The 19175-nt window shown below is 34.2% G+C and overlaps 1 protein-coding gene across 1 annotated transcript in view; it reads left to right on the top strand.

Moving 5' to 3' along the window:
- IMPA2 (inositol monophosphatase 2) overlaps positions 1 to 19175 on the top strand; it is a 75669-nt gene that overhangs the window by 31993 nt on the left and 24501 nt on the right. The window contains exon 2 of the mRNA XM_074274802.1: positions 1997 to 2130. Coding sequence (XP_074130903.1) covers positions 1997 to 2130 — 134 coding nt within the window. The remainder of the gene's footprint in view (positions 1 to 1996; positions 2131 to 19175) is intronic.

The following is a 19175-nucleotide window of genomic DNA, read 5'->3' as shown; positions in this document are numbered from 1 at the left end:
GAAAGAGTTCTTAAATTTTTTAAGTTGTTTTCCTTTACATCTGTTGTCATTGTATAAATTGTTCTTCAGTTCTATTTGTTTTAGTCTATATTAGCACATGTAAGTCCTCCTAGATTTCTCTGAATCTGTCTGGAATCATCTCTCTTATGGTACAGTAATATTTAATTTAATTGATATACCATAATTTATTCAACCATTCCCAGTTTATAAGTGTACATTTTGTCCCTAGTTCTTTGCTGCAAGAAAAACTGTTGCTATGAAATTATTGTTGTTGTTGTTTGGGGGAAATATATGGGTCTTTTACTTTTGCCAGTTCTCTATTTCTCTGAGGCAATGCCCATTCAGTAATTAAGGCTAGGTAAGAAACTTTGGCCCCCCCAAAAGACTTCTTTTACCTAGTCAAAAAAAAAATAATCAGTCCAGGAAGAGAAGACAGACCAAAACAGAAACAAATGCTATTTACATTTACTCTGAGCCATCTGAATCCAAAGAATGACTAAATGAGACTTCAGTGGGGACCTGTTGTTGGCCAATCAATTTGGATTTAAGACATGGTCCTTTATAAAGAAATCTAATCCTTAAACCCCAAGATATCTTGTGAGGTTTCAGCAAAAAGAAGTTTACATTCCTTTGGACATTATTTGCAGATAAGAGTATGATTCCCTATTGGACAAAGGGAGAGGAGGGAAAGAAAAAAAAGGAAGGAAGGCAGGAGGGATAGAGGAGCAGCTATGTTGCCTAATTATTACTCACAAATTGTTGATTGATGTTTATCCTTATGAAGAGGACTTTGACATATAGAAAATGTCATGACTTTTAAGTGAGTTGGATTTAAATGAGGCAAGGCTATGCAGTCTCCAGCTTCTCCCTCTCCTCCTGAGCCATATGGGTTAATAATAGCTAAATAGTGGGTATAGTGCTGGACTTGCAGTCAAAAAGATGAATTTTGAATGCTGCTTTAGGACCTTATTATTTGATCCTGGGAAAAATTACTTAAAATCTTTTAGCTTCAGTTCCCTCATCTCTGAAATGGGCATAATAATAGCGCATATGTCAATGGTTTGTTGTGAAGAGAAAATGTTATGATCTATATTAGCACTTTGAAACCCTTGAAGCACAACAAATAGTTTAGCTATAATTATTATTGTGAGCTTATTTTTCTTCTTTTGAAAACTGCCTCTTTATCTCTTTTGACCATTTATCTATTGGTAAATTGCTATTCATTATCCATAGCTGTGAAAGCTATTTCCTTTTTTATATCTCTAATTTGTTTATGATATGACTTTTTATATCTAGGACATAAATAAATTTGGAGCTTGTTGTGTTGTGTAAGATATTGGTTTAAATCTTAATTTCTTTTAGACTACTTTCCCACTTTTTTTCCCAAGTTTTTATCAAATAGTGAGTCCCTAGTACTTAGAGTTTATTAATCTCTGTGACTATGTCTGATGGTTTCTGAGTCTTTTGTACTTAATCCACTGCTCAGCTTTCCTATTTGTTAACCAATACTAAATAATTTTTATTATTATTGCCTTGAAGTGTAATTTAAGATTTGAGTAGTGCTGGTTTCCATTCCTTCCTAGTTGCTTTTTCATCATTTGCTATGACATTCTTAACTTTTTTTTTCTCCAGACACATTTCTGTTATTAGATTTCTAGTTCTATAAAATATTTATGTGGTAATTTGACATGACACTGATATTTTGGTTAATATCATCATTGTAATTATTTTAGCATGGCTCAAATATAAGCAACCAATGCCTCTCCAATTAAAGTGTCTTTTTCATTGTGTTTATATAATTCCTATATGTATATAATGAGTGTGTATCCATATATAATAATACATCTATTTTATATACATATTAAACTTACATATATTATATAAGACATTACTGATACATACATCTTGATTCCAAAGAGGATCCTCAATAAGAGGAGCAATACATTTGGCTAGATGATGAGAATGAGTTTAATTTATTATCTACATTTTGTTTTAGATTATCAAAAAAGCCCTCACTGAGGAAAAGCGTGTGTCTACAAAAACATCAGCTGCAGATCTTGTGACAGAAACAGATCATCTTGTGGAAGATTTAATTATTTCTGAACTAAGGAAGAAGTTCCCTTCCCATAGGTAAGAGTATTACAGGGTGGGGTGGGAAGTTACAACAGAATGCCTGTGGGACAATTGTAGGCAGAGGCACAGTTATGTTACTTGTTTTGCTGCTATAGGCATGTTTTCCCAAGAAAAGCTTGGACTCAGAGCCAGCAGCTATATTCTATCCATGGGTATACCATCATGTGTTTCTTTACTAGTAATTATTATTTCATTCTTTCTGTCTATAAAGTTTTAATTTAAGGAGGATTATGAAAATAGGGCTAAGAAATATCTTTCTTCCTGTTTCCAGAAGGGCATATGTAGGAGAACCTCTTTCTTCTTCCCCTTCCTCCATCTAGTGGAGATAATGGCTATTATTCAATTGTGTTAAATTGTAGCTTTATTTTAAAATTTAAAATTAATAATATAATTCTAGAAAAACATTCCCCTAGAATTTAGGGGGTGAGGAGATAGAGACATTGCTTGTCTGAAAAGTAATCCCTATAAAGAACTTGGGGTTATAGAAACAACTGAGCTCTGGAAAATATGATTAGCAATTAAAACCATTCTATAAATAAACTGAGATCAGTTTGGCCCTCCTCATATAGGGAACAGGGTGACTCCAAAGGGAATGCAAAAACTTTCAAACCATTAGTAGTAGTGAGGAATCTGGCCTTCAAAGGGAATTGATTCAATGCAGAAATACTCAGTAGAAAGATGGTACTAGCCACATGGCCACTGTCAAGACTAGGGAAGTTAGGTGACATGGTGACTAGAGCTATAGACCTGGAATCAGAAAAGACTTGGGTTCGAAACTAGCCTCAATAACTCTATGACTCTACTTAAACTCTGCTTTCCTCTATTTTCTTCTATAAAGTGGGAATAATAATAGTACCTACCTTCCATAGTCATTGTGAGGATTAGATGAACCAATATTTATAAAATACTTTCTAATCCTTGAAGAACTATATAAATCCTGGCTATTATTATTGCTATTGTTATTACTATTATTTCCATTTGTTAGCTTAAACACATAGGTCAGGTGATCTTAACTTGGTTTCCCTTATGTTTTGATAAACTATTTAATATAATTGGTTTCTTTTGCAATCATAGTTTTTATTTTGTGCTTTCATAATGACAAGAGGTCTCTAAACTTCACCAAACTGCCAAAGGGGTCCATGATATGAAAAAAATGTTAAGAACTCCCTGCCATAGATGAAAGGATTTAAAGTTCACCAAAGAATAGACTCTATCCATAGGCTAACAAATGAATATTCTTCAGGTAAAGTGAAGTTAAAAAAAATAGGCTAAAACAGGAGTGTCAGGAATTTCATACTGCAGAAACATGAAGACAAGGCCTAGAAGACTAGTTCTAGATAACTTTAACAAAAGGGGAATTATTATTGTGACCAGATGAGCCAATAGCTCCTTATCCAAGGAGCCAAAGACCATGTAAGAACTCAGTAGGTCCAAGCAACAGCAGAATAGAAATGTACTGTAATCTGGAGCCAGAATAGAGCTACACCTTTAGAAGAGATTAAGGATCTTCCAGAATCCCATAGTTACAATTTTACACTCTCTAAAGTTTTTAAATATGCAAGAATTATAACAACTTTTACTAACATAAGAGAATTCATATCCCCTTACAATTAGAAATGCATAGAAGTATTTCTCACAAATTATTAGACATAAGGAGTGTTCACTGACTATTTACTCACAAAATGAATTATCAAACTCTTTTTTTTTTTTTTTTTTTTTTTGGTGTTGAAATATCAGTTTCTCAGCTGTCTTTCTTTTCTTCATGACCTCATGCTGCCCTCATTTCCTTTTGGATTCCTTACGTTATTTTAGGGTTTGCCAGATTCTCTCCATGAAATACTACCCTCTGCCAAGGGATGTTTATAACATTTTTTTCGTGGTTGAATTTCTGCTATAATTACTGTTAGTATGAATATAGAATGTGACTGAAAGAATTAGCTTAAGAATAAAAGAATAAACATTTTTTCAACCTCTCAAATATACTTGTAGCTTTCTCTCTGTTAGCCAGGAAACACACTGCAAGCAGAAATACTATGCAATACTATACAGATGCAAAAGAATAAACATGTTCTGGTAATATTTTCTTAAAGGCATAATGTTCTTGGCTAATGTTCTACCCCCAATTTTGCTTTGTCTACCTTTCCTATTTTCTGATTAATTTATTGTCAAACTAGGATGTCTAACATCTCTTTAAAAATTCATAAGGTTTTTTAAATTATCATGTTTCCAGTTGTTTGGCCCAGGCTACCACATAGTCATCCTGATTGCTTTTATTTTGATGTAGTAAGTCAACCACAATATTCTTTTCAGCTGCTTTAGAAACTACTCTAGTGCTTGGTTTTTGTAAAGATATGGGAGAGAAATGATTCACAAAGCCTGGGTGTAGTTGAAATGGGACATTGCCAAGCTATTCAGAATGCTAATCAAGATTCTGAGGTCACTGTGGTGCTAGATATAATTAATGTTTCTTCTGGATTTTTAAGTCAATTTACTTTGATAAATCTGGCCTTGAAATTGCATGGCCTAATGTGTATTTGGCAGTAGATAATATAGGTATTGTTTTATTTTAACCTCTATGTAAATCTGCAGTAAGTCTGCAGTCTACTCGGGCAAATATCTATTCTTGCATGATGTAGGACATAATGTTTAGAAAGATAGATTTTTTTTTCCCAATTTTTACTTGAGTTATATTTTTACATGTAAAGATCATTTTCAGCATTCCTTTTTTTAAGATTTTGAGTTCCAAATTTTTCCTCTCCTTTCCTTTCCTTCTCTTTCTCCATGACAGCAAGCAACCTGATATAGGTTATATATGTACAATAATTTTAAACATATTTCAATATTAGTCATGTTATGAAAGAAAAATCAGGGAAAAAAAGAGAAAATAACAAGAAAAAAAATAAATAAAAAGTGAAAATTGTATGCTTCCATCTGCATTCAGTCTCCATAGTTCATTCTTTGGATGTAGATGGCATTTTCCATCACAAATTTATTGGAGTTGTCTTCAATCATTGTATCTAAAGCTATCATAGTTGATTATCACATGGTGTTGCTCTTTCTGTGTTTAATGTTCTCCTGGGTCTGCTCAATTCACTTAGCATCAGTTCATGTAAAGCTTTCCAGGTTTTTCTGAAATCAGGCTGCACATTATTTCTTATAGAACAATAGCATTCCATTACATTCATATATCACAACTTGTTCAACCATTCCCCAATTAATGGACATCCCCTCAGTTTCCAATTCTTTGCCAATAAGAAAAAGAGCTACTACAAATATTTTTATATCTGTAAATCCTTTCCCCTTTTTAAATGATCTCTTTGGTATAAAGACTCAATAGTGGCAGTGCTAGACCAGAGAATAGGCATAGTTTTACAGCGCTTTGAGCATAGTTCTGAATTGCTCTCCAGAATGGTTGGATCAGTTCACAACTCTACCAACAGTGCATTAGTATCCCAGTTTTCCCACATCCCCTCCAACATTTATCATTTTCTTTGTTTTAATTTGCATTTCTCTGATCAGTAGTGGTTTAGAGCATGTTTACATGTGACTACAGAGAGTTTTAATTTCTTCATCTGAAAATTGTCTGTCCATATCCTTTGACCATTTATATCAGTTGGTGAATTAGAAAGGTGGATTTTTTTTTCTACCTGTAGGAGCTAAGCAAAGCCATAGAATAAGTTAAAACACTTATTTCTGCTAATGGGAGATAGCGAAGTGGTATAGTGTGGGACTTGCAGTCAGGAAGACAAGTTCAGATCCTACCTCAAACATTTAGGTAGCTCTGTCATATCCTGGTCAATTCACTTACTCTCTTCCTTGCTTTAGTTTCTCCTCATTCTTAAAATGAAGTTAATAAAAGCATGTACTTCACCAGCATTATTATGAGGAACAAAATAGCACAAATACTTTGCAAACCTTAAAATGCTTTGCAAATGTTAGCAATTATTATTGTTGTTGTTCTTATTTATTATTTTTCATCACTAACCAACTGTGTTACTTTGAGCCTCTATTTCCCCAGTTGAGATGGGTAAGTCCAGATATCTGTCATTACAAAATTGTCATTACAAAAATGGGAAAACTATTTTTTGATTGATGGTATTGGAGACTCCTTTGTATTGGATAATTCATTGAGACATTTAAATGACATTGAGTCATTTAAAATCCTTCACAATCTGTCCTCAATTTACCTTTCCAGCCTTCTCATTACTTTTCTTCTAGTAACCTCTGCTCTAGCTAAACTGGCCTTCTTGTTATCCTCATACATACATATCTCTCTACCTTCTTTCTCCATGGCTTTGCATTGGTTGTCCCTCATGCCTAGAATTTTTTCCAGACTTTTCTTCCTCATATCTACCTTATAGAATCCCTTCTTTCAAGATTCAGTTGAAGTTCACCTTCTGATAAAAACCTTTCCTAATTTCTGTATTGTGCTTTCTAGAGCCCCCATACTGGAGTGCCAAAATATAGAGTCCGCACTAGCTCTCTGGAGGATCTTGGGACCTTGGTCTTTGTGGAGGAGTGATGAGTCAGGGATCCCCATGGATGGTCAAAGATGGAGTCCATTTATTTCAAGTCCTCTCAGCCCCTAAATACCTTAGTACAATTACATCACTACAGCACACTGAACATGTGCTAATTATAAACGCCTTGCTACTAATATGTAAATGCCTCTTTTGCTTTGAGTAGCTCTGCTTCAAGTAGAACACAGGTTGTCACACACCACACACACACACTTCTCAGGAAGGCCAATATGCCCCAGAGGGAGATAAGAACTGAACCAGAAATTGTCAGCAGGTTCCCTCTGGGTTAAAAGGTCTTATACCTCCCCAAGAGTCCCCCCACTGTCTGTGGTTCTCTACAAATCTCCCCAAAAGCTAGTGCCTGTCTCCCTAAACTAACATGTATTTATTTTGTATTTATTCTTTACAAACTTATATGTAAGTGTTGCTTCTCCTAATAGAACGTAAACTCATTGAGAACAGGTACTGTTTTTTGTTTTGTTTTATTTGAGCTAACAAATTATAAGCTGTGGTACATTCTTCCAAATTTGGAAGATGTATGTGCTGGTGATGGATAAGGCCTTTTATCTTCTAAATGTCCTATCTTTAGAGACCATGATGATTTTGTAGCACTAGAAAATCTGAACTATATTACTATTGCCATTCCAATTACAAATGAACTTGAAGGCGTAAGTAAGTTCTGGCTAAAGTTTAATAAGATAATATAAAAAGAAAAAAGGAACTGGCAATTAGTTTTCTTGTGCTCCCAAAGTTAATAACATCTTTCATTTTATTATGTTCATGGTGAACTTAAAGCAAAGTGACCAAAAATCATTGCATTTTCAAAATTTCTCTTTCCATTATGAACTAGTGGTGAAAATATGTTGGTTCAGGATCCTTCTGGAGCCAAGATCCACCCAACTAAGTCAACAGTTTGATACTTGATAGTTTCTGGTGAAAGATACAGGGAAGATGGCCAAACAAAAAAACTCCACCATACCATACTTATGAACATAAATGTATCTTCCCTCAAGAAGAGTCAAAAGGCAGGGACATATCCAGCATTTTTACCAAAGCTTCCAGTTAGGAAATAACCAATTAATGACATCAGTGTTTTTAGAGGACCCTTTACATTCATATCCTCAATTAATTAGAGCAAAGGTCAAAATGTACAACACATTAGAAGAAAAGTTAGAGAATGAAAGAGTGATAACACATTTATTAAGCAATTACTGTAGGGCAAGCAGTGTGTATAGTTCTGGGATACAGATACAAAAATAATACAATCTGTCCTGAAGGAGTTTACATTCTGATAGGGAGAAAGCAGCATATATAGGAAAGTTGATGAACATGCTCTTTTCGAAAAGAATTGACGTGCTGATTTGATTGGGAAAGGAGAGAGAGGTTACATATGTGATAGCAGGTCACATGTCAAGAAGTGGCTTCAATGGAATGTAGAGTATGACTGAGTGGCTTTATATAGTGGGCTATGTAATCCAAACATTAATCAACAAACATTATTAAGGACTTACTCTGTTTGAAGTGCTCTTCTGAATACCAGAAATACAAAGAAAGGCAAACAACAATTTCTGCCTTCAAAGAATATGCTTTCTAGGGAACAAGGTATAAATTATTAGGTACGTGTAACATGTAGGTATACAACAAATGTATGTAAATATATGTGTATATATATGCCCCCTCATCTATGCTTTTTGGTTTCCCAGATTTTCATATAGATATGGTTTTGATAGAACCTGGAGAGACCAAAAGGCATAGAACAGGGGGCAGAACATTGAAAGATCCAAGGACAGTCAATGCAAAGGCATAGGAAAATGAAACTTCATGTTTGAAGAACTCCAAGTAGGCCAGTGTGCTTAGTGTGAGAGAAGAAGAAATTGTGGGAAGGCAAGAAAGTCAGAAGGATCCAGATTATAAAGAGATTTAAGGGCCAAACAGAGGACTTTATATTTGGTTCAGAAGTTAATATGATGGCTCAAGTCCTAGGCCATGATCTCAGGAGGTCTGGTATTCCTATACCAGATTACAACAGGAAAGAAAAATGACAAGAAGATGGCTGGGGTAAAAACAGGAGGAGAAAAAAAGAGTGGTGAGTGTACTCAGTACGTCTCCCATGTCTGGAATCTTCTCCTTCCTCTTTTCTATCTACAAACTTACCTGGCTTCCTATAAGTCCCAACTGAAATCCAATTTTCTACTGGAAGCCTTAATTCTAGTACCACTTTTTATTCTAGTACCTTCTCTTTGTTAATTATCTCCTATATATACAATGTTTTGTTGTCTCCTCCCTTATTCAAGTGAGACAAGAACTGTCTTTTGCCTCTTTTTTTGTATCCCATATGTTTAGTACAGTGCCTATCAAATGCTGGTGCTTAATTAATGTTTATTGATTGATAAATCATGTAATCTTGATTTGAACAAGCTTTTGTCTATAAAAAATGGAAAATGGCTAAAAATAAAAATAATGCCTGTGATTATCACTATTCCTTACAGGAGTTTAAGCAACATAAAACAGCTGTCAAAGTAAGGACGTTAAAGATTCACCAAACTGCTTCAGACAGTAAATTATTCTCAAAAAATAAGAAGAGATTCTAATACCTTTTATGAGGCAAAATAATCTTAGAACCTAAAAAAAGAGGAGAATGTAAAAAAAATTGTAAACCAATATTGCAAAATTATAGCAAAAAAACCCCAGTAATATATTCAAAACTCACTCATTCTAATTTAGATTTATGTGAGCAATACAGTGGTAGTTCAAGATTGGCAAAAACAAGATAATCATAATAAAAATAAGAACGTTTAAAACCATGTAATTATGCCAAATAGATGCAGAAAAATACTGATAAAGTATAAAACCATTTTATCTTAAAAATTCTATAAATCACCCCTGCATAGCAGGACCATTTTTAATATTACCAAAAAATTATGTAAGTGGGTGAGAGTAAGAAGTCAAGAATTACACCAATGTTAAATTCCTGGGTGATTTCCCTTGATAATAAATAGTAAGTTTTGGGAAGAAGGGAGTATTTGGAGAGAAAGAAGGATAATGAGTTATGGTTTGGACATGTTTAGATGCTTACCATATATCCAATTTGTAATGTCTAAAAAGGCAGTTAGTTACTACTAGAATTTGGGGTGAGGGGGAGATTTAAAATGGATATGGAATCTTGATGGCACAGTAGACTGCCAGTCCTGGAGTCAGGAAGACTCGTTTTCCTGAGTTCAAGTTTGGCCTCAGACACTAGCTGTGAAACTCTGGGCAAGTTATTTAACCCTGCCTAAGTTTCTTTCTCTGTAAAATGATTTGGAGAAGAAAATGGCAAATCACTCTAGTATCTTTGCCAAGAAAACTCCAAATGGGATCATAAAGACTCAGAACAACTGAAATGAATGAACAATAACATAGAGTCTTGGAATCATCTTTATAGGTATCATAATTGAATTCATGGTATTGTGATATGGGAGCCACCTGTTAGTGGCTGCTGGATATCCAACTCAGGCCAGCAGAATGAATTCTTTCATGTGGGAGGAGGAGGAAGATCATACAAGCAGACTGAGAGGCAGTTGCATTGTCTGACCTCTTCTCCTCTTCCCTCTGCCTGCAATTTATTTCATTCCCAGAAGCACCTGTATCAGTAAAGGCTGATTTACAACTACTTCAGATGTTATGATCCACAACTGTGCAGGCTCTCAGAGAATTGACCTGCCCCTTCACATAGGCATGGTCTTTAACATCATGGAACCTGATAAAATCACTAAGTAAGATAATATATTAAAAAGAAGAGAAGAGTGTCCTGGACAGTATCTGAAACGACTTCCACATAGTTGGTTGTCATGATCTGTGTGAATATCCAATAAAAGGACTGAAAAGTGGTCAAGACAAGTAAGAGAACCAGGAGATAATAGTGTCATAAAAAAATTAGAGAGGGGAGACTCTCCAGGGAAAGATGCTGATGATTGGTATCTGCAGAAATGTTAAGAATGATAAGGATTGAGGAAGAGTTTTAAGATTTATTCATTCAACAGTATTGATAAATTTAGAAAGAGCAATTTCAGTGAAATGTTGAAGTTAGAATCAAATGAGAGAAGAGGATGCAGAAGCACCTTATGTAGGCAGTTTTCAGAAAGAGTTTAGCCAAGAATGGGAAGAGCTATAAGATGATAGTAGGAAGGATCAGAATAGAGAGTACTATCTCTGACTTTTTCTTTCTCCTTCACTTTTTATAAATCAAGATCTCTCCAATATCTGTCCTCTATCAATCATACCTCTTTTTTACTCTCACTGGCCCACAATACTGCCTGCCTCAAGTATTGCAATGGGTATTTCCATCTCTACCATCCCTTTCCTTAATATGCCAACCTAATCTTCCTTATTCATAGATCTCTATTTCTTTTGAATAAATCTGTTGAAAATTCTCCAGTGCATTTCAGTTATCAACTTCATATATAATTCACATTTCTTTGGCATTCAAAGTTTTCCACAGTTTAGAGACATTCTAACTCTCCAAGCTATCCCATATTGCTCTTCTTTATATATTATATATTGGAACCAAAATTATTCTCAGTTCTTAGAAAAAGCCTGGACTTCTTGTCTTTACTCATGTTATTTCCTATGCCAGTAATATTTTTCTCATCTCTTTTTAACTGTTAGAATCCCAACCCATAATTGTTCTTTCTTTTTAAAGAATACTTTTTTATCTTTGCAGCACAGTTATTGTAACAAATTAAAACTACTAAGCAAAAATACATACCAGAAACATATGATGATGTGCATGTAATATTCTGCCCCAGGAGTCTCCATGTCTCTGAGTCCATTGTTTTAAAGACAACTCAAGTGCTACCTTTTCCATGAAGATTTCTTTGATTCTGCTTGTCAGTAGCTATCCCATTTTTTCCCCTAAGTATCGATCTAGCATCTTCATTTTCATTAACCATGTACTTATTATGTGATATTCCATATTATAACTATGTGTATAGAGAGATCTATCTGTAGTAGGAAATTTATAAAAATTGGTTATTATTACTGAAGAAAAATTAGAATTATAGACTCATAGAAGTTAGAGCTTAAAAGAACTTTAGAAGTCACCCAGTTCAGTCTTCTTATTTTTCAGATGAGGAAACTGAAACAAAATAAGAATAGAATCAAGATTTCAACCAGGTTTTCTGAATTCAGATCTTTTGATTCTTTCCATTTATACAGGATATATCCAGGATTACAGGCTACATTCTATGTAATTTTATTTTTGCTGAGGCAATTGGGGTTAAGTCATTTGCCCAGGGTCACACAACTAGGAAGTGTTAAATGTCTGAGGTTAAATTTGAATTCAGGTCCTTCTGACTTCAGGGCTGGTGCTCTATCCACTGTGCCACCTAGCTGCCGGTGTAATTTTAGTAGACAACTCTAAAACTAGGTAAATGTTTTCAGAAAGCAGATTTCAGATCAATAGAGGTAAAACATTAAACACTTTGACATGAAATAGTAACTTTCTGGTACTTGGATTTGTTCTAGCAGGAACTACACGGCTAAGTTTAAGAAATGAAGTAGAAGTAATTACTACAGTAGGAAGGAGGTTGAATGAGGATCTTCAAAGTCTAAGATACTTTTGGTTCTAAAGAATTTAATTGCCTTCAACATTTAAATAGTTTGGGGACTTATAGCAAGTGTCCAGTTGATATCAGTTGATTGATTAAATGTGACTCATTAATTGTCAGAGTCCAAAGGACAGGGATCTTGTCATATTCATATTAATGTCCTTAATATTGTGATAATAATAACAGGTAACATTTATAAAGAGCTCTAAAATATTAAAAAAAAAAAAAAGGTAGGTGCTAATATTATCCCCATTTTATGAATGAGGAAACTGGGGCAAATTATCATTTGCCTAGTGTCACACAAATTAGTAAGTTTGGAGGATAGATTTGAACTCATCTTTTTTCCTGATTTACCATCATTGTAGTAGCTTTCTTTGATATCCTGTTTGTCCTTGTTGAAGGCATTTGACAACATGTCTGATTATATCACTCTAAAAAGCATGGGAGCAAGCACATAGCCTAGTTTCACTCCATTGGTGACTGGGAAAGTACATGAGAATTGTCCATCATTCAGAACCCAATCAATCATGGCAGAGGGAAATTGACATACAATACTGATGGACCTCGATAAGCCAAAACTAAAGTGGAGGAAGTGTTTGGCTCATGATTTTTTGTTTGCACATGATTGATGCAGCCAAACTGAAGATCTACAGAGTTTTTGTACTGACTTCATTGTTATATACTATGAAACCTGGACAGTGTATCAGTGCCCTGCCAGGAAATTAATCAATTGTCTTAGGAAGATTATGAAGATCACTAGGTAACAGACATGATGATCCTTTCTCGAACTAAACTGCCAAGCATTCATTTCTGCTGTAGAGAGTGCAACTTCATTGGGTTGGCCACATTGTTTGAATGCCAAAAAGAGACTATTTTATGAAAAATTCACATAGGCAAGCACCCACGTGGTGATCAGAAAAGTCTCAAGGTCTCTCGAGAACTTTATAATTAATTGCATGACATGAAAGACAATGGCACAGGATTGCTTATCATAGCATGCCCTCATTAGAAAAAGTGCTTTGTTCCATGGTCAAAGCAGAATTGAAGTAGTTTAAGATGCTCAAAGTTAGGAAATCCACCCCAGACACATTGTAACTCAACTGCAATGTAGTGAAGTCATTTTGGTCCTCTTTGCGAACAAAGGACCACAACCAATGTCAGGTCCAGCATTCTATGAGTTATACCATTTAGCTGTCTCTATATAGCATCTAACATAATGCTTTGCAGATACAAATCTCTCAGTAAATTTTTGATGAATGAACAATTGAAAGAAAGTGAATGAAGTGAATAGCTTCAAATTATGGAGTAGCTCAGCACAATTCATCATGCAAATTACTTGCTAACCTTATCACCTTAACTTTGCTGTTGTCCACACTCTCTCTTACAGGCTTAAAATTTGTTGCTGCCAATATTGAAAGTTAACTGCATATGTTACTTTTTACTTTACATAGATCTTATTTAAATATTTCATTTAGTTTTATATTACAAGTTTTATAAATTTTCCCCCCAAGCATATTTATAGGAACTTATAAATACCTGAGAGGAGGTACCTGAGAATTTTACTTTTGTCTTTCTCCCACATAGCATGTAGACATCTGCTTCCTAATTGAAAAGACTAAGTTTCAGTGTTAACACCTTTCCTGATTACCTGGAATGTCACCTTTAAGAGTGATGAATCATTGCTTTTCCCGTCAATATTCAGCCAGATTTGTTTCTAAAACATTATCAGCCTTGTCTTTAGCTTGAGTCATGACAATTAGTAGTTAATTTGTTTCTTTTGTACATATATACTAAGGGTGTGAACCTTTTTCTTTTAAAATGTAATAGCAAGGAAACTTTAGGAAAACTTAAGTAGTTAGAGAAATAAGTTTTCTTTTCTTAAAATTTCTTAATAGTATTTTTTTTATTTTTCCAAGTGCATGCAAAGATAAGTTTTCAACATTCACCTTTACAAAACCTTTTTTCTAAATTTTTCAACCTCCTTCCCCCTTCCTTCCCCTGTCTATATAGGTTAAATGTATAATTCAAAGTAATTTGACAATAATCCCTAAATTAATCTATTTATTTAGTGCTACACCAATCAGATTCCCAAGAAACTATTTTAATGCCCTAGAAAAAATAACAGCAAAATTCATATGGAAGAACAAAAGGTCGCAAATTTCAAGGGAAGTAATGAAAAAAAATCAAATGAAGGTAGCCTAGCTGTACCCGATCTAGAACTATATTATAAAGCAGCAGTCACCAAAACCATTTGGTATTGGCTAAGAAATAGAATAGTTGATCAGTGGAATAGGTTAGGTTCACAGGGCAAGATAGTGAATAAAAATAGCAATCTAGTGTCTGACAAACCCAAAGATCCCAACTTTTGGGATAAGAATTCATTATTTGACAAAAACTGCTGGGAAAGCTGGAAATTAGTATGGCAGAAACTAGGCATGGACCCACATTTAACATCACATAGTAAGATAAGATCAAAATGGGTCTATGATTTAGGCATAAAGAACGAGATCATAAATAAATTAGAGGAACATAGGATAGTTTACCTCTCTTTGCAACAACAACAACAACAAAATTCGGTTCTGCACATATATATTGTACCTAGGATATACTATAACATATTTAATATGTATGGGAATGCCTGCCATCTAGGGGAGGGGGTGGAAGGAAGGAGGGGAAAAATTCGGAACAGAAGCGAGTACAAGGGATAATGTTGTAAAAAATTACCTATGCATATGTACTGTCAAAAAAGGTTATAATTATAAAATTAATTTTAAAAAAAGAATATCCTATTATATTAATAAAGCACAATTTGTTCAAGCATGAAAAAAATAGGCATAGTCAAGTAGGCATTTATACATATGTTGAATACATGTGTTATATGTAGATACATATATTATTACATGTCTAATAGCTTAAATCTTGTATCCTTTGCAAAAAGGAGGAGAGAGGTACATTTTCTCATTGGGATAATTTTGAATGATTCCTTTTATAATTTGAGAGGAAAAGAAGATACAAATTTAAATATTATTGATCTTTTGTGAGAGAAAACTAATTTTTATTTTCGTTTTTTGGTAACAGATTAATCTTGGTCTTATGATGTTAGCTGTAAAAGTAAAAACGGGAGAGAACTAAGGTTAGAATTGTTGGCCACAGTAAAACCAACTGGGGTTCCTGGTGGTTTCTAAATCTTTTTACCTACAGTTTCCCTGGACCATGGTGTTATGATTACTAAAGAGGTTCTTGGGAGAAGAACTTGGCCTTATAATAATACTTTGAATTGGAATCATAGAGAAGATTTTTAAAAGGCCTTCTAATAACTTGGTCTTATACTTTTCTCAAGAGAATCTAGTACTCTAAAAAATCCCTTAGTGTATGCTAATAAGCAGTGATTTTCTTGAGTTCTTATTAAGTATCCACTTATATGGCTATTAAAATGTATCTAGCTCAATTAATTTGTGTGCCATCATTTGTGTATGTGTGTTTTTTTAAAAGAGATATGTTATCCAAATTATTCTTTAAAGGCCCTTCTAAATTTTAAGAAGGCAAACAAAATTAGTGTTAAATGATTAACATCTACTTCAACTTAGTCATAAAATAAATCAAATTTATTATATCAGAGATGTATTTTTATATATTATATGTATACTTTATAGTATGCTAGGGCCTTTATATATTGTTTACAATGTATTAATGTCCTATACATGTATGTGTTATAGCTCACAGAAGAACATGTACATGTTATAGTTCTCAGAAGAATGTAGGATCTTGGAGGGCATTAGGGGGGGTGCCTAATTTCAGCCTTTGTACATCATCGGTACTTATTGAGCATTTGTTAAATTGAGTGAAAAGAGTATTGGGTTGGAATTCTGGTGACTGGGGTTCTCTTCCTATCTTACTAATTGGCTTTGTGAATTTGAACAAGTCACTTCTTCTCTTTGGATACTTCAGTTATTTCTATCTCTGAACACTATGTCTAACCTTTAATAGGAACTTAAGATTTGTTTGTTGGTTAATTGTAAATTGATTCAGGCACAATCTTATAATTGTGCATAATCAGAAATAGAGGAATAATTTATCAGAAATTTAATTTGTATTGAATGTAAAGGACATTTGTTCTTATGGGAAATAAACGATCTGCTTTATAGTTTCATTTTATTGAAAGTGTGAATGATCTTAATTCTATTGATGGAAAGCAACAATTATTTTATGACAAGGTATTATTTATTACCTGATACCCATGGATATAAAACTGGGAAGGTTTCCTTGAAATTCATTCCTTTAGGGCTTTGTTTCCCTACTTTATACCATTATGCTTATATTTTGCAAGCAAAAATGGAAAACAGCTGGGGTGTAGTGGTTGAGTGTTTCGCTGAGATAGAAGACAAAAAAAATAAAACTAGAACAAATCAGTTTCTTGCAAGTCTTTATCTAAAATATGGGCTTTAAATAGTCTTCAGATATCAGTCTTACAAATAGGAAATCCTTTCCAATAACTTAATGAAATTCATTCTGTTGTAAGCCCATTCCTCCTTGATCATTCGATGGGAACTTATCACCATACCACCATATGTAGACTGTATCATAGAGCCAGAAAATCTTAGTTCAAAAGAACCTTGGAAGCTATCTAAGGCAATTATCTCATTTCAGATATGGGAAATTAAATTAAATTAAATGTTCAGAGAAGTTAAGTGACTTTTCCAAAAACTCTCAACAAATTAGTGGCAGATTGAGGAAGAAAATGGTCTGTTATAGGCCAGAACTTGAAACAAGGTACTAAGTGGAATTGAGGAGACAATGGTTAAATGTAGTCTAGCATCGATTTAATCCTACAACAAATAATGGTTTCCTAGTGATAATAATGATTGGTGTATACTCAGTGTGGAGCATAGAAGCTAGAAGCTTTCAGGGCCAGAAAAGATAAGGGCACTAGAAGCTCTCAGAGGCTGAGACAAATTCATTCCATCGTTCACCTTTGTGGTGGCTGGAGGCTGAAGCACAAACCTTTGGATTGGGAGAGATTTGGAGAGATTCAGAGGGCAGAGAAGAGAAGCTCAAGCTCATGGAACCAAGGAGCTAGGCCTCTAAGAAAACTAACCCATCCCCAGGAAAAGAGACAAGACTTTGAAAGAGATATTTAAAAGGACTTTAACCCCTGGCTACTCGTGTGGTGATGATTACTGAACTGAAACAAAGGCTGCCTCCAGAGACCTCAACAGAGAACATTATATTTTAGAGAGAACATTATACTGGTTCTCAATCTTATGATCTTTGTATCATGTTACACTGATTTTTATCTACTTAAAGATCATGGTAAAATTGCCTTCAGCCTTCTCTTCTTCCAATGAAATAGTCACAATAGTCTTTTCTATTTCCTCATAATTTTATCTGACTTCTTTTTTTTTTATTACATTGCATTAAAAAATTAGAGACAATGAATTTTGTATATCCTTAAATACTAGCTATCTACTGAGCTGAGAAATAACAGAGCAGGCATTCTTTTAAAGAACTCTTCCCCCTGCAAGCAAAAAGGGAGTATTTCAATATGACTGAAATATTTCTACCATCAATTCAAATCAATAAGCACTTATTAAGTACTTATTCTGTGACTGGTACTGCATCAAGCATTGATGGCCCAAAGACAAAAGTGAAAAAATGTCTTCAATAAACTTAATCTTTTATTGGAGAAAAAACAAGGTGTAAAAGTAAATTAAATATAATATATTTAAAGAGATGTATTGGGAGAAGAGTACTAGAACCTAGGGAATTAGGATAGATTTTCTATTAGAGATGGCAACTTTGAATTGATCTTTGAAGAAAACAATGGATTCTAAGAGGCAGAAGTAAGGAATGCATTCTAGGCATGGGAGACAAACTATGCAAAATCCTGGAGATGAGAGATACGATATTAGGTTCCAGGAAAAAACAAGAAAATGAGATTGCCTTCCATCATATAGTCTATAATTTAGTCAATGTGCAATAAGATTGAAAAGTCAGGCTGAGTCTGATGATAAAAGGCTTTAATGAAAGGCTTTAAAACCCATCAAGAAGTTTGCTTCATTCTAGAAACATGAGGAAGCTGCTGGGGTTACCTAAGATGCTTAGTAACATGGTCACACCAGGGTTGTAGGAATATCAATGTGGCAGCTGTTTGGATTGGAAGGCAGGAATTTGAGACAAGACTAATTATAGGACTAATGCAATAGTCCAAGGAAGAGTTTATAGCAGGCTAAACAAGAGTGATGGCTATATGTGTAGAGAGAAGGGAATGAATAGGAAATATACTGGTAATGTGGAATGAAAAAACTTGGCAACTGATTAAATATGAGTGAGGGAAGGAGAAGGATCAGTTTGACTCTGAATGTACGAAAATATGTGACGTGAAAGATGGTGGTACCTTGTAGCTAGGAAGAGGGTGAAATTGAGAAGGAGGAAGATAAGGAATTCTGTACATAATATGTCTGAGTTGAATTTGGCCTCTTTCCTATTCTATATAAGACATTCTATCTCAAGATTCTAGGAATTTCCTCTCCCTATCCCTTGGATTTGGAATGCTTTCCTTCTTTATTTCTGCATAATGTCTTTTAAGTCACAACTAAAATCCAGTTTTCTACAGAAAGCCTTTTTTGATCCATCTTGATTTGAGTGCTTTCCTACTGACAATTATATCTCATTTATCTTGGACATAGCTTGTTTCTATTTTTCTTTCTTGTTGTCTCCCAGCATATTCTCTTTGAGGATAGGAACTGTCATTTGCCTCTTTTTGAAATTCCAATACTTAGTATGATAGGCACTCAATAAGTGTTTATTGGCTTGACTGACAGAAATGGCTGCAAATCATCTATCTAGTTAGAGAAGTCCACTAGAGTTGATTATGCAAGACTGAAGTTCATAAGTTAATTGGGGCTCAATATATAGAGAGACCAGGGAACCATCT

The sequence above is a fragment of the Sminthopsis crassicaudata genome, chromosome 1 (genome assembly GCF_048593235.1).
Source record: "Sminthopsis crassicaudata isolate SCR6 chromosome 1, ASM4859323v1, whole genome shotgun sequence".
NCBI lineage: Eukaryota > Metazoa > Chordata > Mammalia > Dasyuromorphia > Dasyuridae > Sminthopsis > Sminthopsis crassicaudata.
Note: the sequence above shows the minus strand (reverse complement) of the source record. Positions and strands in the feature narration are given on the sequence as shown.